Source organism: Gracilinanus agilis, chromosome 3 (genome assembly GCF_016433145.1).
Source record: "Gracilinanus agilis isolate LMUSP501 chromosome 3, AgileGrace, whole genome shotgun sequence".
Lineage (NCBI taxonomy): Eukaryota > Metazoa > Chordata > Mammalia > Didelphimorphia > Didelphidae > Gracilinanus > Gracilinanus agilis.
The window spans coordinates 444,792,380-444,812,083 of record NC_058132.1 but is presented as its reverse complement, the minus strand read 5'-3'; the positions used below and the strand labels follow the sequence as shown (position 1 = coordinate 444,812,083).

General features: G+C 35.0%; 1 protein-coding gene across 3 annotated transcripts in view; it reads right to left on the bottom strand.

Annotated features, from left to right (window-relative positions):
- The window catches only part of ARL13B (ADP ribosylation factor like GTPase 13B), a 64,389-nt gene that overhangs the window by 29,597 nt on the left and 15,088 nt on the right, over positions 1-19,704 (bottom strand). For all 3 annotated transcript variants that reach the window (XM_044666930.1, XM_044666929.1, XM_044666931.1), the window contains exon 3: positions 17,490-17,739. In XM_044666930.1, coding sequence (XP_044522865.1) covers positions 17,490-17,739 — 250 coding nt within the window. The remainder of the gene's footprint in view (positions 1-17,489; positions 17,740-19,704) is intronic.

Sequence of the window (19,704 nt, the reverse complement as noted above, 5' to 3'; positions counted from 1 at the left end):
TTATTCATGGCTTAGACTTGAGGAGCTCTGGCTGGGACCCTGAGACCATGGTGAATGAAAAAGGCTGACTGACTACCTTAACTTCCCTGGAGGTACTAGCCTCCTAGAGGCTCCCTTGATTGGGAGAAGCCCTAGTGGCTAAACTCCTTGTTAATTGATTTCTAAGCCTCTCTGGGTAGGCCTCTGGAGCCCTGCTAGAGGTAAAGCCCAGACTTGAATACAAATCTAGTTTGTTAATTAGATCTCTTACTCTACCTTCTTCTCATCTCTCTACTTCTACTCTCTCCTATATTTTGTAAATAAATTACTAAAATCATTTTATGACTTGGTATTTATTCAGTTCCTTGGCAACCACACCTTTAAATATTAATATTCAGTTCCTTGGTGACCACACCTTTAAATATTAATATATCCAACCCAAAACCCCCTTTTCCCTCTTACTCTAGGGAGCAGGGTTTCTGTGTCATTCTCTCAGTCAAGAAGATCTGGCAGTTAATTTGAGATTTGGGGAGATAGATACAAATCTGAGAAGGAGTTTGGCGTGGAGGTTTTTTCTGCTTAGTACTTTGAGGTAAAAGGAGTCTGTTACTAAGGCCTTTTCTCCTCAGAATTTTGAGGGAGGAGTTTTTCTGTGTCTGTGACTCTGGGACAGGCAGTTTCAACTGACAGTTAATAGAAGAATTACTTTAAGGAAATTGTTATTGTTTAATGTTCATTGAGTAGTTAGATAAGATAGATAATGAATTTAGTCAGTGTAGATGAGTTAGGCCTGCTTTGTCAGGCAAGAAGGATTCCTAGATATAGGATTTCTTAGAGATTTAGTATAAAGTTTAGATTTTAAGGCATAGTTATATGATTTAAGAGATATACTCTCCTAATTCCTACCTCCCATTTCCTATCCCTAAGTATCCTCAGAATAAAAAAATGTTCCTTTGGTTTACCAAACTGCTCTCTGGACTTTTATAACAATAATATTAATCCCTTAACAGATTGGCACAGGATTTTGAATAACCTACAATCTTCTGATTCTGATAAATAGGGAAAAGCAGAAACAGTAATCATGGTGTTCAAGACCATGGTTCAGATAGTGCAGCAAGAGGTTCCATCATACCTCCAACAGCTCCCCTTACCAAGAACTTTCAGTGAGATATTACAAATCTCACAGTTTTAGATATTCTGCAATTACTACCATTCTTCAGATTTTTTTGTTATCAGGATCCATTTGTATCCAGGTATCCAGGGGTACCAACTGAATTTAATAGCTGGTCAAATTTTATCAAGAAAAAAGAAAGGCCTGAATAATCAAACCAAAACTAGATTAGAGTATCTGGAGGATTTTATCACACAATTGATTGAAACTGTTACCAAACAAAACGAAATTATAACTCTAAGTTTATTAAACCTGCCTCTACCCACTGCTTCTACCACTGCTACAAAGGTAGCCACTGCTTCTAATAATTATAATAAGCCAACTAAACGTAAAAGCCAGAAAAAAAGATATTAGCCTTTTCCCTTTAAGCAAAGTGCCAACTTTCCATCCAAAAAAAGAATTAGTAACTATTAGGCACCACAGACACCATTTACCCCACAAGATATTGAAGGATTTAAGCAGAGCACCCCTCATTTGAGGAGGAACCCATAGCAGTGATGAAAAAGATTGAAACTATTTGTAGGCAGTTTGATCCAACATGGATTGATTTCGAATACTGGACTGGAATTTTCATGGAGGTTCTTTAAGAGAATTCCCAATGATTCTTTGCTGGGAATGTTGGGAGTGTATGGCAACTCTTGGGTTTGACCTCTCAAGAGAAAGGAGGTGAAGGATTTTCCTCTGTGTGTTTGTGGCGGATTTCTGGTGAGAATTGGTTTGAAAACATGCTGTAAACAGATAAATATTTAAAGGAGAAAACTGATAGAGTAGGAGAAAACTCAGATGTTTCCTTGGTCTGACCAATGGGGGCAGAAGAGAATAACAATCACAGTGAGACCTGGAGTAAAACTTCATCCTTTCAGTGAACTGAGCTTGGAGACTAGAGAGAGAGACTGAGAAGCTGAATTTATTTTAAAATAATTACAAAAGTACTTATAACTAGGTTATATTATATAGTTTAGAAATTTATATTTAAAATAGATTTGAGATTAGCATAGGCTTGGGTTTTCCAAGCAGAAGACACTTCTTACAAAGTTTTAGTGGAGGTTTTTGGGAATTAGAAGGTTTTAGTATAGGAATAATATTTATAAAACACCTTTCTTTTTCCTTGTTCTTTCCCCGAATCTTATAATTTACAAATAAATAAGATTTTTTTATATATCCAGTCTCTTAATTTATTTCTCAACTACCAACCTCAGTCACCTTTTGAACTGTCAACTACAGGATCACCTCTTAGGTGGAGGTGTTTATAACCATAAACCACTAGTGGCAAATTACAATATAATTCAATATCTAGGGTTAATATATCCCCCAAAATACACTATAACTAGAGGAAAGTAAGAAGGGGGAGGGAGTAAAGGGAGTAACATAAGGGAGGGGAAGAAGGAGGGAGGGAGTAAAGGGAGTAACATAAGGGAGGGGAGGGAGACTGATTATAAGCAAAATACTGGCAATGGGGGGGGATCCCTAACTACCTATATAAACAAATGTGAGATCAATGAATTGGGCATGCAACTTAAAAAAGCTAAAAAAAAGAACAAATTTTAAAAACCCAGATAAAAACTAAATTGGAAATCCTAAAAATCAAAGGAGAAATTAATAAAATTGAAAGTAAAAGAACTATTGAACTAAAAAAATAAAACTAGGAGCTGGTCTTTTGTAAAAACAAATAAAATAAAATATTGGCTAATCTAATTAAAAAGAAGAAAATCAAATAAACAGTATCAAAAATAAAAAGGGAGATCTCACCTCAAATGAAGAGGATATTAAGGCAATTATTAAAAACTATTTTGCTCGATTATGTGACGATAAATATGACAATTAATAAGAGGAAATAGAATACTTAAATATTCCCATAACAGAAAAAAATCCCCAAGGTCAGAGGGATTCACAAGTGAATTCTATAAAACATTTAAAGATGTTTTAACTAATCCCAATACTATACAAATACTTAACAAAATAAGCAAAGGAGTCTTACCAAATTCTTTTTATGACACAAATATGGTTCTGATTCCCCAAGCCAGAAAGATCACAAAGAGAGAAATAAAACTGTAGACTAATCTTCTTAATGAACATTGATGCAAAAATCTTAAATAAAATACTAACAAAAAGACTACAGAGCAAGTTATCATGAGAATTATTCACTATGACCAGGTGGGATTTATAACAGGAATACAAGGCTGGTTAAATATTAGGAAAACCATCTTCATTGTTGACCATATAAACAACCAAACTAACAGAAATCACATGATTATCTCAATAGAAACAGAAAAAGCCTTTGACAAAATATAACACACATTCCTACTGAAAATATTAAAATATATAGGAATAAAAGGGCCTTTTCCTCAAAATACTAAGCAGTATTTATTTAAAACCAACAGTAAGTATCTCATCTGCAATGGTGATAAGTTTACAAGCCTTCCCAATAAGATCAGGAATAAAGCAAAGATGCCTATTATCACTATTATTATTTAATATTGTACTAGAAATGCTAATGATAGCAATTAGAGATAAAAAAAAATTGAAAGCATTAAAGTAGGCAATGAGGAAACCAAACTATCACTCTTTGCAGATGATATGATGGTATATTTGGTGAATCTGAGAAAATCAACTAAAAAGCTAGTCAAAATAATTGACAACTTTAGCAAAATTGCAGGGTACAAAATAAACCCACATAAATCATCAGCATTTTTATATATTTCCAACAAAAGTCAGCAGGAGGAGTTAGAAAGAGAAACTCCATTTAGAATCACTTTAGACCAGTGATGGGCAAACTTTTTAAAGAGGGGGCCAAAGGAAAGGCAATGCATTATCTGTCAGTCTGTTTCTAAGGCAACTCTTTCAAAGTTTCATTGTATTGTATCCTACTCGCTGTATTCGTCAGATTAGGAATAATGTCGCACGGCCTGATAGAACATTTCAGGGGACCGCATGTGGCCCGCGGGCCATAATTTGCCCATCTCTGATCTATTCTATAGTTCTAAATCCTTTATGTGATCATATATTATTTGTCCTATTTCTTTCCACAACAGTAAGGACATCATAAGATTCCTTTCTGAATTCCAGGTATAGCATATTTAGTAACCTTGTCAAAAAGAAGTTACTCTAGCATGACCTATTTGTACTCAGACCCATGCCAGCTCTTAATAGACATCACTTCCCTAAGTATTCACAAATCATTCTTTTAATAACATTTTACAGAATTTTGTCAGTAACTAAAAGCAAGCCCACAGGCTTATAGCTTCGAGGTTTCATGTTACTAAAAATCAGGATATTTGCTTTTCCCTACTAATCCAGCAGAATCTCTTCATTCCTTAACATGTCATGAAAATTACTTGATAATAAATCCCATCTGCAAACTTTTCAAATGCCTCAAGATGTCTTAGAACTGGCAAACTGAACTAATTATTACCTCAGCTTGATCATTTCCAGTAAAGTATTATTCTTTAACACATAATACGTCCAATTATACTTAAGAATAATTCTAGTTTTTATAGATGTTCTTTGCTTTCATGAGTCTACCTTTTTGTAGCTTCTAACCCACTATTAGTAATTAGTAATTACTAGTAGTTAGTAATTCTTCTATAATTACTCATATTACATCTAATCCCTACTTTTACATTTCCTTCAAAAAGCTATTTTTACACAGCATGTCCTAACCACAGTACAAACTAAAACATCACCCACTAATTCTCTTATGACACTTATTTTGGATCCTTCATTAAGGCTGTCAGCCTGACTGAAATTAGGTTGACACCATTCTGCTTTTTGTCCTATAAACAATCTTCACTTTGGTGGTCTCTTAAAATGTGGTACTTAAAAATGAATACAACACTGTAGATTTGGTGTGATTGGTATATAGATAAAATGAAGATAATGAACCTACTAATGCAACCTAAGAATATATTTGGGTACTACTGTCATTTGGGGGGGGGAATTGGGAGTACCACACTGGCAAGCATCTATATTCAATTAAACCCTCAAGTTTTTCTAACATAATAAACCACGGTAGTCATGGCAGATTCTACAATCTGACCCTTGTTTTTCATCTGTGCAATACAATTTTTTAACATGTTAGAATTTAACATTTATTCCAATTAAATTTCATGTTAGTTTCACTCAAATGTTCTAGATCAGTGACAGCTAATCTTTTAGAGACTGAGTGCCTAAACTGCAACCCTCATACCATATTGTGAGCCCAGTTCCCTACCTCAGACAGGGGAAGGAAGAAGTGTTCCCATGAGGCTGCTGGGCAGAGGGAACAGTCATGTGAGAAATGTCTTCAGGTGCTGTGGAAAGGGAAAAAGGAGCAACCCTTTCTAGCATATATGCCATAGGTTCACCAACACGGTTGCTAGGGTATTGGAGACTTTTTCTGGCCTAATTCTTTTATCAAGGGAATTAACTATCTTTCCTATTTTTATGTTGTCTATAAATTTGAAAAATATAACTTCCAATCATCATCAAAGTCACTGATAAATATGTTGAACAAGACAGACTAATCATTGAATCTTTATTACCAGAAACAGCCTTTCAAATTTACATAGGCCCATTTAACATTCTTTGGTTTAAACTGTTTTTTTAAATGTAGTTATCATTTAGTTCATATTTCTTGACATTGTCCACCAAATTATTACAACACACTTAATAAAGTAAACATATATTTCATATGCAAGAGAATTACAGCACTATGAGTTCTTCAGAAATATACTACATAAAATTAAGGACATTTATTCCAAAGAATCTCTACCTGTAAAAATTAAAATGAATATATAAATAACTTTTAAAATATTATGGGTTTTTAAAAGATTTATTAGTAGCCACTAGGAAAATAAAGCCACATGCCATGCTAGCTTAGTCTGTTTAAAAAGCGTGCTTTTCCCTGCTGCCACCATGGTGGATATTTGAAAGCAAAGAGGAAGTGAAAGGCCAGCCCCTCAGTTTTATCCCTCTAAGTCATTGCATAACAGGAAGCCAGCAGGTTCATGGGAAATGTAGTTCAAGGACCTCAATATTTCCAATAATACATCCCTCCCCCCCCAAGAGCCAAGGGAGACTGGTCTCCCCAAAGGCTCTTAGAAACATAACCAACTTTTAAATTACAGTAATTTGGGGATAAAAGAAAAAAAAAACAAAACCAATGATCCAATGATTGCTAGGCACATTGACAAAAAGCCAACTGGGAGGCAGTAGTCCCCTTCAGGATAAGAGTATACATTCAAAACAAATGCATTCAACCCCCCCACAGTTCAATAACTACACCCCAAAGTTCACTGTGGATCTTCTTGATGCAGTGTAGGGTCTCTCTGCAGGCACCTTCATGGTTCCTTCTCCGGACAGTTCACTTCTGAATTTGAGGAGGTAGCGGGTTTCTTATCCTGAAATTACTCTCAAAAGAATTTAAACTTTACACTATGGATTATAATAATACCACCCCCAAGAGAATAATAACACATTTCCCCTTGAGGAGGATAATGACAAACACCCACATCAGCGAAGGCTATATGCTATATGGCTGAGTTATGGGGGTGTATGAATCAATTATGAAAAGAAATCCAAAAACATCAAAAAATCCAAAAAGAAAAAAGAAAAAAATAACTTGTGGATGAAATATAAAATGTCAAAGTCTTATGTGCAAAAATGTAAATAAAGGAAAAATAACTTATAATAAGTCTTTGAGTTAAGGCCCAATTGAAGTGATTTCTATCCCACAAGTCTGTAGGATAAAATGTAGTAACATTGGCAGCCAAGACTACAGGAAGTTGCCATACTCTAAGAGAGAAAAAAGGACTAGATTTTTGTGTAAAAGGGAAGTGTCATTCCCTGGTCTGATTTGCCTTCACTCTCAGGGACAGGGGAAGCCAGGATGATAGCTAACCTTCAGTTCTTGACTAGGATGTGGCTCAGGGAAAGCTGGCCTCTAACATATGTCAGAACAGTTGTGATCTCAAACCCCAAAAACTAGGTTTGAGTACTTTAATATTGGAGTAGAAATTCATTAATCCTACCGTGATTGGTTTGGTCTTTTTTTGACCTTGTGTGCTCCTGGGCACTGCAGATTCTCATCAATCCCATTGGGATTGGTTGGTCTCCTTGACCTTGTGCTTCTTGCACTGTATAGTGGCTCTTTTGTTCCCTTCTCCTGGAATCAGACACAATCATTAATCAGAGTCCCATAGAATTTATTAATAAATGGCAGATTTCCATAGTCTAAAGCTTTTGGGTATGCATTAATATTATAACAAATATATATTTATATTAAATTTATATTACTGTAAAATAAAAAAGGATTAATATTGATAATGTGGTTCAAGTACAAAAATGAGAGAAAAAAACCCTCATACAAGGGGAAAGAAATAATAAAAATAATGTTTTAAAAATAAAAAATGTATAGCTTAGAATCAGTGAAAGGTTTTTCAAAAAATGAGATCACTTTTCAAACTTGGACATGAACTACTGTGAATGCAAATTATTTTCACAAAATAGTAGATTTATAAAAAATAATATAGTAGATAATACACATTCAAAGAAGTACCAAAGTTCTCCCAAATTACAATAAGATTTAATGACAATAGCAAAAACCCCATTATTATATAAAATTCACATGAGTTTCTATATAGCCACTTGCTGTGTGATATTTAAAAAATCTATACTTGTCACAAATTCTAAAGATATAGCAAATCTTTCAACCTTGGCTTAGATATCTTTAACAAAATCTATTTACTGCCATCATCTAAAATGTGGCAGAGCCTAGAAAAAAACACCAAAGCTGATAAAAAAAACTTTTTGGGTCTAAAATGTCACCAAGAAATCTAGATCCTTCTGGTGGAAAATACAATAAGCTGAAGAGTGCACATATATAAAATCATTCACAAGGAAAATCCTTCACACCTCCCGGATGAAATTATAACCCATTATAGGGCAATTAAGCTTCTTGGGCATCTTGCTCCCTCTGGTATGGGACTATAACAGTTTATAGACCTGCCTTCAAAATGTCCCACTCATTTCACATGGAGCAGAGGAATAAATAGTGAAAGTCACTTCAGATTTCTCATCCATTACATTTTTATAAATGCGGATGTGGGGAAATAAAATAAAAGTGTCATAGCACATCTCTTCAGCTACCAGTGGACTCTTTATTTCTAAAAAATTGCTTCTGAAGATTTCTTAAAATTAATTGAGATATTTAGAGCTCATTAAATTCTCCAAAGCTTGTATACAATTGTCAAAATAAAATTAAAAAACTGTGAAGGCAACATGTGATCTCATCAAATGGTTTGTATAAGTTGAATGCATTTTTACAATGATATTTGCTTTAGTACAGTCATGGGGATGTCTAATAAAATCATGAGCAGAATTTATCTAACAGTCAAAACACAATAGCTTAAAATGATTCAGTGTAACAGAAAGATATTGATCAGAATTAACATATGAACTTAAAACAATAAAATTAAATTATAAAGCAAACAACAATTGGCAAAGTGCAATAAGATACAGAGACTTTAAAAAAACAGTGGAGTATGAGAAGGCTTAAAATCCACCTCCACTCTTTATAGTTCCTTCTCCATTGATTCAAGTTTCTCTTGTTGAAGCAAAAAAATGGAGCTCTCAATTTCATCATAGTGAGGGAGAATTCTGCATAGTGTGGATGACCCCCAAATGGGATGAGGTACAGCGGCTAGACAGGCCCAAATGACCAGGATTTGCAGGAAGATGAATTTCTCCCCTGAATCTCTGGCAAGATAATAGCAAGGATCATCCAGGAATAATATGATGAAAAAATATAGTTGTTTGAAATATGTAACAGCACTGCTTTTTGACAGGACAGGCCATGCTTGCAATTTTATTTCCTATTTGGAAGAATAACCTTCTTTCTCCTTCCCTTTTGGGGTAAAATACCTAGAGGCCACGTGCTACGTCAACCATGTGGACATGGAGTTAGGAGCTCTCCTCAGGTAAAAGCCCTTTAGGAGGCTAATTATTGCCTAAGAGGAAACACACTTGGACTTCCAAAGAAAGCAGCGAGCAAAAAGGGGGGAAGAGGGAAGTGTGTGTTATACTTTCCAAGATTGGAGATCGCCTCTAATCAGGTGCACCAGCAGAAGCTCCAGGAATGACTAGGATCTCCAGGCACTGTCTGGGATGGACAACAGCAGTAGCAGCATCTGGAGCTCCATTCCCAGGGTGGGGCAGGCAGGGAAAGCCAGCATAGGCAGCCAAGAAGATCAGGAACAGCAGGGCAGGTTGGAGTTATCAACAGCAGTCTATATCAGCAGCAGCAAGGATCAGCAAGAGCTTTCGGCCAAAAGTTCCTGGAAAAGCTACTCAAAGGAAAGCAGCCGGGTAGCCGGGGAAAATGGGGAAAAGAGGAAAAAAACAAAAACAAAAACACAAAAATGGCAGAAGTAGGCCAGCAGTGACAGAGAGATTTTGGAGTTCTCTCAGAGTTCTTGGGGTGCAAGGAAGAGGGTGAAAAGCCATGGCAGAAGAAACAGGGCTTATTGAGAATTCTTTCTCCAGGTAGTTGCTATCAATGTCAAAATTAAAATGAATATATAAAGATATTAACTTTTAAAATATTATGTTTCTTTAAAGATTTATTAGCAGCCATCAGAAAATAAAGCCACATGCCATACCAGCTTAGTCAGTTTAAAAAGCGTGCTGTTCCCTGGGACCACCATGGTGTATAGAAAGCAAAAAGGAAGTGAAACGCCAGCATCTCAGTTTTATCCCTCTGTCTACACCATTGTTTAACAACAGGAAGCCAGTGGGCTCATGGGAAATGTAGTTCAAGGACACCAATATTTCCAATAATAACACACACTACTTCACCCATGAGATAACATGTACATCAACAATGACAAGAAAATCATGAGCACGAGTTAATTAATATCAAGCAACATTGACTATTTACCCCTACGGACATGGAAGGTTTTAAGAAAGGCCCTCCTTTCTTTGAGGAGGAACTAATAGCTATAATAAAGAAAGAAAACAAAATATTTGCAAACAATGGAATCCAACTTGGACAGATTTTGAATTCTTAATGGATGAGCTATTGACAAAACAGGAAAAGGAGAAAATGATTAAATTAACCAATGAAGAGTGGGGTACTGTTCACTGGCCTTCAACTCATCCTTATTGGGATATGAATGACCCTTTACATTATGACAGGCTAGTCCAGGCTAGGCAAGCAATTTTAACAGCAATGAAACAATGCTCTGACAAGCCAGGGACATGGAACAAATTTGAGAAACTAAAGCAGGAAATAGGCAAAAGTCCATCTAAGTTTATGGACCAGTTAATAGAGTTGGGAAAAGATATATAGACTTGGATATATCAAGAGAAAGGGATTTTCAACATCTAAGGAGACAATGTTAAAAACTGCTGTAATGTAGTAAAAAATTATTTTAAATCAAATTGTCCCAACTGGAGTAGCAGGGATTTGGACAAACTGAGAAGGGTGGATATATATGTTTTCACAGGGCATTATGAGGAAAAAAATGAGGATAGTAGTGAATTAGTGAAGAAATAAAGGCATTAAAAGAAAAACTTGATAAAGTTGAAAAAGGAGCGTCCACTCTTGGGTTGGCATCACTATGAGAACATAGGAATCGAAGACAATTTACTAATCAAGGACCAACATGTTATATCTATGGGAAAAGGGGACATCTAATGCTCAACTGCAGATGCTAGAACCAAATACTGGGCAATTTTAGGAGTAATGGTGGCAATTTTAGGAGCAATTTTAGTTACAACAAATGACAACTTTAGATACAATAGCAGAAGCAACAATTTTAGAAATGGGAATTATGGAAGCAATGATAGACACAATAACTATGTGTTGTTACTAAATTATACAAGGAACAGTGCACATCCATGTAATAACCAAATTCAAAATGCAAATACTCCTCAAAGAGAGGAAGCTCAGAAAGGTGCACATTGTCCATTATGGTTTAACAGGGCAGAAAGAACTATAGAAGCAAATACTTTAAACATTTAAATTTCCAAACCCAGATGATTACAACAATAATTCAAATCAAACAGCACAGAACCACATGTAACTTTAAAAGTCAGAAATACACTTTATGATTATCTTTTGGATACTGGGGCATCAAGATCTGTACTAATGACTACACCTGATTCAAATTGTAATTCAATGGTCTCAATGAGTGTTGTTGGAATTTCAGGAACTCCTTTTGAAGTCCATAAGCTTTCATCAAGAATGGTGACTGTAGGACCTTTATCTGTGAAGCATTCATTCCTGTTAATGCCTAATTCCCCTATAAATCTACTAGGGAGAGATTTCTGTACAAATTAAGAGCTACAATAGTTTGTACCCAAGATGGTGACGTAACATTAGAATTACCAGGAGAATCATTGAATTTGTTCCCAGTACTATTTTTAGATAATCAAGAAATAAACAAAAATCAAATGTTTACACTACCTACAGATATACCAGAAGCGCCACCAAAGTGGGCTTGTTAAAATCAGCTGTTCCGGTCAAAATTACAATCAGAGATGGTCCTCCTCCATCTATTCCTCAGTATCCATCAACAAAAGAAGCCATAGAAGGAATTACCCCAGTGATAGACTCTCTTTAATCAAACAAAAAGTAATAATCCCTTGCAAATCAGAATACAATACACCTATTTTGCCGATTAAGAAACCGAAACTAGATGAGAATGGAAAACCAGTATATAGATTTGTTCAAGATTTGAGAGCTATTAACAATCCTGTAATCCAAAGTCCTTCAACTATTATTTCATCAATTCCTAGGCAAGGCAAAGTACTAAACAGTGGTAAATCTCTGTTCTGCATTTTCTCAATACTCATACATGAAGATTCCCAAAAGATATTTGCATTTACATGGGTCACAATATAGATGGTGCCGACTGCATCAAAGAGTATGTAGAAAGCCCCACTCTATTTTCCCAAATTTTAACTCAAGATCTTACAAATATTGTGTTTAGAGAGTCAATTAATCCATTTTAGCATCGTCCACTTCTAAAGCATGTCAGGAAGATAGTAAACACCTTCTGATAGAATTATACAAGTGAAGACATAAGATCTCAAAATTAAAAGTGCAGTGGTGTCTCCCAAAAGGTGTTAGCAGAAGGTGCGTGTTATATCTCTCCCAAACATATTGATGACATACAAAAATTGAGTGCCCCAACAACAAAAAGACAATTAAGAGCAATTTTGAGAACCAAGGGTTTTTTCAGACAGCAGTTTCCTTGTTATGGGGAAATCACCAAGCCCCTCATAGCTTTGATGAAAGATAATAATTAAGGAACCACTGAAACTAAATCCAGAACATTTAACAGCCATTTCAAAGTTAAAGAAAGCAATTTTGTCAGCTCCAGCTTTAGGCATCCCTGATTATAAGAAGTCATTCACTTTGCATGTGCATGAGAGACAAGGAGTAGCTTCTGGTGTACTAGCATAAGTGTTGCGACCACTACAGCATCCAATTGCTTATTACTTAGCTCAATTAGACCCAATAGCTCCTGGTGCACCCCCCATGTCTTAGGGGTGTAGCTGCGACAACTCTGTTAGTGACAAAAGCTACAGACTTAGTGTAAGGATGTCCTCTAACAATTATGTACCCACATGAGGATGAAGCTTTACTGTTAAGACACTAGAAACGCAGACATTCTCACACCAAAGGCTTACACGATACAAAATCAGTTTACTAGGCAAAGAGAACATCACATTGAAATGCTGCACACAACATTAAATCCTGCTACATTGCTTCCTGATCTACCTATCACCAGAGAACCACTTCATAATTGTGAATCAGTAGGACAAATGGCAGAGAGACTGCATGAAAATTTACTTAATACTCTGTTAGAAAATGCAGGTATGATGTTGTTCACTGATGGTTCATCATTTAGGAGAGATGGGATAAGATATACAGGAGCAACTATAACAGAATTTGAAACTATGGTCAGCATCACTTCAATCTAATCTAAGTGCACAAGCAGCAGAATTGACAGCATTAAAACAAGCCTGCTTAATAGCAAGGGATGAAAAGGCTACAATATACACTAACTCAAAGTATACCTTTGGCATATGTCATGCTGTGGGTACCCTTTGGCTGCAAAAAGGTTTTCTAACATCATCTGGCAAAATGATAGCAAATGCAAAAAGCATAAACAAAATTTTAGTAGTTCTCCAATTACCAAAAATACTAGCAGTGGTGCATTGCTCTGAACACATAGGTAGATGGCTTTTGTGTCAAGAAGGAATCACCAAGCAGATGTAGCTGCAAAACTAGAAGCAACAGAAGGCCCTGAGTTAATTTTGAACTTAACAATCATAAATGAAGCAGAAAAAGAAATCAAGAAATGGAAGCAGAACTTTAAAGCCAAACAAATCAATGGTGTATGGTGGCATCACAGGGTAAACCAATACTGCCAACAACATTTTACCATCAAATTTGCCAATCAATACATGAGGTCATTTTAGAACACAAGGCATAGTTATTAATACAGTAAAGAAAACATGGATAGCCCCTGGCATAACAAACATTGCATCAAGTCTACACAGCTTGTGCATTGTGCCAAACATACAAACCAACATGTATTTAAAGGAAAGGCATTTGGAGGATGACCTTGAACATCTCCAGATTTGATTTTATAATCATGCCAAAGGCTCTGGACAATACAAATTCTGTTTAGTGATAATGGACCAATTAACAAGATGGCAAGAAGCTTGTCCATCAAACAAGAACACAGCAGCATTTATATCTAAAGTAATATTAAAAGAGATAATACCTAGATTTGGTCTACCATCAAGAATTGATTCAGATGGGGAACACACTTTACAGATTCAGTTTTACAACAAATATATGCATGTCTTGGTATTACACCAAAATTCCATGTGCCATACCACCCACAAAGTTCAGGACAAGTAGAGAGACTTAATAGAGAATTAAAGACTATGATTGGGAAATTATGTACAGAGACACACTTAAAATGGCCAGATGCCCTACCATAAGCTTTGTTTTATCTTCAAAGTAGACCAAGAGGAGATCTGCACATTTTGCCCTTTGAGATGCTGTTTGGCCATCCTCCTAAGCTATGCAAAATCATTCAATCCAGTTTACACTTCATTATTAGGTGGAGATACAACAATTGCCAATTACATTAGAGATTTGCAGATTAAAATTAAGGTGTTACATGAATCAGGAGCATTAATTCAAACTGGACCAATAGACTTTTCCTTGCATGATATAAGTCCTTGGAGATGCTGTGTACATTAAGAACTTTCACCAAATAGGAGGAACTCAGTAAGCCTGGGAAGGTCCATTCCAAGTACTCTTAATGACACTGACAACGATATCAAGATTGCAGAGAAATAATCATGGATCCATTGTTTGCATGTCAAGAGAGTACCATCCATCAAGAATGAGGCTCAATAAAACTACAAGAACTGCTACAATCAGACATTATTTTCAAGAATGACACTACAAGGACAACAGGACATTTTAAGGACACGAGATTACTACCTAAAACTGGACACTTGGACAACATTTTCAAGAACAATGAATTTATATTTTCTCGTACATAAAGGTTTGATTTTAAAATAGAATGAATGATACTAAATAGGTAAATATATATTTTATGTTATGATGTCTGTTTAAAAATGATTATTGATATAGAAAACAATATGTTAAATAATAAATAAATCAATAAATAATTGATAAATAAAACCTTAAAGAAATAAAATATTAATAAAACAAATCATTAACAGATAAATTTTAATAAGTAGATATTAATAAATATTTTGAAAATATTAAAGAAAATATTTCACCCTCAGGGAGAAATGTTATAATGTATATTCTTGTTTCTAGTTGAGGTTTTTTTTTTTTTTGCAGGTTTTGTATATAGCAACTGTAAGGTTACTCTGAATGATTAGTTTAAAATGTATAGGTAGAATTGTGTTGTATCTGTAACTGTAAATGTTTGCAATTTTATGTAATGTGTGACACCTGCATGTTGCAAGAATGTGTTTTTTTTTTTGCTTGCTTTCTTTCTTCCTTCTTTGCTCTACCTCTCCCTGTCCCTAGTATAGAATATAGAATTAGTTTAGTTTGAAAGATTCATTTGGGAAGAATATTTCTCCCAAAAGGATCTCAGGAGGAATGTTATAATGAGTTTTATTAAGTTCATTGTGTCTCATTAAGAGCAGAAGTTTTATTAGTATCAGCTGTCTCCTTTAAGAAGTCAGAACAGACTGAACATTAAAAAAAAAAAAAAAAAGAAGAAGACAGAACAGACAGATCTTGCTGCAGGCTCTTTAAAAGGCCTATCATAAAAAGAGAGAATTCTGTGAGTTCTGGGTCTGGTCTTTCTGACTTTCTTGGGAGCAGGTTGCTGGATCATTTTCTCTCAGACCAAGAAGTTGGTTATTTAAGACAGTTACTTTCAGAGTTGAGAGATACTTGAAAAGCTGAGGAAGAGTATGTTTGACTGAAAGAGTATGTTTGATTGAAAGCTTCTCTCCTGAAAAGAGAAGCAGCTACCAGAAGAGGCTCTGTCCAATCTCTGGTTTGGAAGAAGGACCTGTGTCTGAGGCTCTCTGTTAAGAGATTCCAACCCTCTGAGGGATTTATGGTAAAGAACGCTACCCACATTCAGAGGAAGAACTGCAGGAGAGTAAACATAGAACAATTGCTTGAACGCATAGGTTGAGGCGGACATGATTGGGGATGTAGACTCAAAACGACCACACCAATGCAACTAACAACAATTTGGAAATAGGCCCTGAACAAAGACACATGTTACAACCAGTGGAAATGTGCGTCGGCCATGGGTGGGAAGGCGGGGGGGGGGGGGGGGAGGGTGAAGGGGAAAGTAGGGGCATGAAACATGTAAGCATGTTAAAAATGAATATTAATGTTTAAAAAAAAAAAGAGATTCCAACCATTATATCTGGCAGTTAGCTTCAGGCAGTTTTGGGTATTTCATATATTACCTTTAGGAGGTTCATTATAAATTTACAGTTCATCATTTTAGCATAGGTTAGTAAGATAGGATTTAAATTTTAGATAGTGAGTATAATTTAATAAGGAGACCTATTTAGGCAAGAAGACCCTGCAAAAAAAGCAGGTAGATTTGGGGGTTTTATTTAGAGATTTTAGAATAAGTTAAAGAGATTTCCTATCCTATTCCTAACTCCTAGTTTCTGTACTTCTATTTCCTGTCCCTGCCTCTTCCCATTGAAGAAAATAAATAAGGGTTGTATCCAACTGCTTCCAGCCTTCCATCCACCACCTACAATTTAGTTTACCCTAACAGCTTGGCATTATCAACCATCTACCAATACTCTGTATCAACAGCTTAAGCTTATCAATACAAGCTTTAGTTTGACAATAACATATTCAAGGTCTGACTTGAGTTAAGAGTAAATGGTTATAGAAAACTTATTTTGTATGCACATAAATTATATTCATAAAAAATATAATGCAAAGTAGGCTCAATATGAAGTAGGCCAATTTCACAAATTCTCTATCGATGAAAACTCAGTAGTTATAATGTAATTTTAATACAGTGTTTAGTTGTACAACTTCTTATGAAAAGTGGAAGCCCCTAAATAGAAAGCCCAACTACCACATAAGGAATTATTTTTAATGAAAGAGAGCCTGGCAGAATGGTTTTAAGGAAGCCAGAGAAGTTAAATTTACTTAGTTTTTCACAAAGAAAAGTTGTGTACAGCTATCACATTTTTCTATTATTTATTTACACAATAACAATTCAAAGCAAGGCAATGGGTTATATGGATGTGAAATGTCATATGCTGGTTAGTTTTCCTTATCTTTTATAACATTTGTCACAGTGGGGGGGGGGTAGGGGCTTGGGGATATTCAGAAATAAAGTAAAAACAAAAGGCAAGACTTAAAAATTTTAAAAGATTTAGTACTACTAAAATAAACATTAGAGTTTAAAGTATTTGATAAGGGGATAAGAGTTAATACTTCTTCCCATTTCCATTCTAGGATATGATTATATTTTCTTTACTTCTTGTCTTCCAGCTAATCACTAATTCCACAGGTCTGCCTCACTTCCTCATGTAACATCATTAAAGACAAAAACAATTGAGCAGACAGGACATGCCTAACCAACGTGAGAATGTTGGATGATAGAAGAATATGCCATCACAAAGGAAGGTAAGAAAGATCACTGAACACAATATAAAAGAGTTAAATATACTGTAGAGTTTTCTCTGATATTTGTAGAATTTATATAATCTGTTCAATAATTCAAAACATAAATCAATCTCTGTTACATTATTTCATTTCACTTTAACCTATTATATATTCACTACTGTTACTTACACCAATACGGGTTTTCCTGATATCCTAGGATGTTCTAGAAGTTCAGTCATTGTCTCTTTAGTTTCTTTCATTCTTTTTTCATCACTTGAATCGACAACAAATATTACCCCATATGACTCAGCATAGTAATTTTTCCATATTCCTCGAATTCTCTTTCCACCTCCTAAGTCAAAAATTGTAACTTCAAACTTTCCTTGTTTAAGATCAATTTTGGAAAAACCAACAGTTGGAGCTACATCTTCAGGACACTCTGTTTTAAAGGAAAAACAAAACAAAACAATCTCCTTTAGGCTTGCATTTGATAATGAATTTATTTAACTCTATGTTATGATAATGAATGAAATCTTGTATCATTCTACTAAAGTAAAACTACACTAATTTTAAATATTCATTAAAGAAATATTCACTGACTTTCTAATTTTAAAAAGACTGTGCTAGGGCAGGCACTCTAAACAGCAGAAAATACAAAGTTCCTGTCTCAGAGAGCTTACAAGTCTAACTGGGGAAAAAGAGACACATGAAAAGTTAAACAATATAATCAATTACTTACAAACAACTCATACATAACAAATGCAATACTTCTTTCCTTTACTCCCTTCTATAAAAATATCTCATGTTTTTTATTTATTTGTAAAGCATTTTTACATATATTAGCTTAAATGATCCTCACAATATCCCTGTGTGAGGTAGATGCTATTATCATCACTCCCATTTACAGATGACAAAATTAAGGCTCAAAGAGGTTATGTGGCTGTTACAAAAATAGCTAACATTTGAAGTAAGATCTAAACCTAAGTCTTCATGAACAGAGTTCTTAAATTGTTTATTTTTCTTCTATGATAAATCTACCTGTCACTGATTCCAAAGGAAAAACATCTCCACAGAAAAAAAAATTAGAGCTTTTATAGAATAGATAGGTTCAGAAATAGAAGTAGGGAATGAACTATGAAAAGCAGGATCAGTTCTAGAAAGCTGACCTCCCCACCCCTAGAGTGATTTTCCTCATCTCTGGTTTCTCTGGGCTTCCTTCAACTCACAGCTAAAGACCAGAGTTCTGGGAGAGACACTTTGCTGATCCTCTAATTGGTCCTGAATATTATCTTGTTCATATATAGTTGTTTTTATATTGTCACCCTCATTAAGCTGGGATCTCCTTGAGAAAGTACTGTCTTTTGCCTTTCTTTGTAACCTCTATACTTAGCACAATACCTAGCACATTTTAGGTGCTTAATAAATGCTTATTAGTTGACTCACTGAGAAAAAAGATTCTCAGGTCTTTTTAAAGCATTATTCCCCTGACAACTATCTTCATTCAAAGAGCCTGAATTTTTTTATTGTTCTCTAATTATAGAAATTTTACCATTTACATATTTCACAAATTATAAACTTTTGCACTTGCCTCTGGTAGGATTAAAGGACTTTTTAGCTTAAATTTATGTACTATTTCAAAGTTTAGAAAGTCTTTTCCTTACAACAAACTGTTTTACAGACAAGAAAATTGAGGTTCAGAGAAAATTACCCCTATTCACACATGTAATAGTTTAAATCTGGATTAAAACCAGGCCTCCAAACCCAACACTTTTTTTGTGATAAATTCCACCTCACCATTTATATACAAAAGTTCATTCAACTAGACTACTTACATTCCAATCCTTAATTATATAAAGGAATGGAAAGTATGGTTAGAAAATGTGGTGATCTGGATGCCTGTTCGGGAGGCTTGGGGCAACAGAACACAAAGTACCTAAGAAAGTTACAAAGTAGGTGAATACCAAAGACAAACTTTAAAAAAAATGATGCCTGGGGAAAGGAAAAAAACATTATTCATAGAATCCTAGAATTTTAGAACTATAAGTATTCTTAGAGATTATTCAGTCCAATTTTACAAATGAAAATTGAGGCCCAGAGTAGAAAAGTCCAATGTCATGAGTCAGTGGTAGCATCATAATTAAAAATCAGGTTTCCTGATTCAGTGTTCTTTCCTTTATGACAGTGTTTTCCAAAACAAATTATTCTGAAGACAAGTAAAACATAAAATTTTTAAATGCCAATTCAAGGAGACACTACAGTTTTACCTTTGCTCTCTTTAACTCAGCAGAGTCTATCTATTGCGGGAAGGATATTAACTTTGGATAACAAAAACATCAAGCAGGAAAAGGGAAGAGGGAAAAGAAGAATCAGTTTATCTCCACAAAATGCTAAACATCAGGATCAA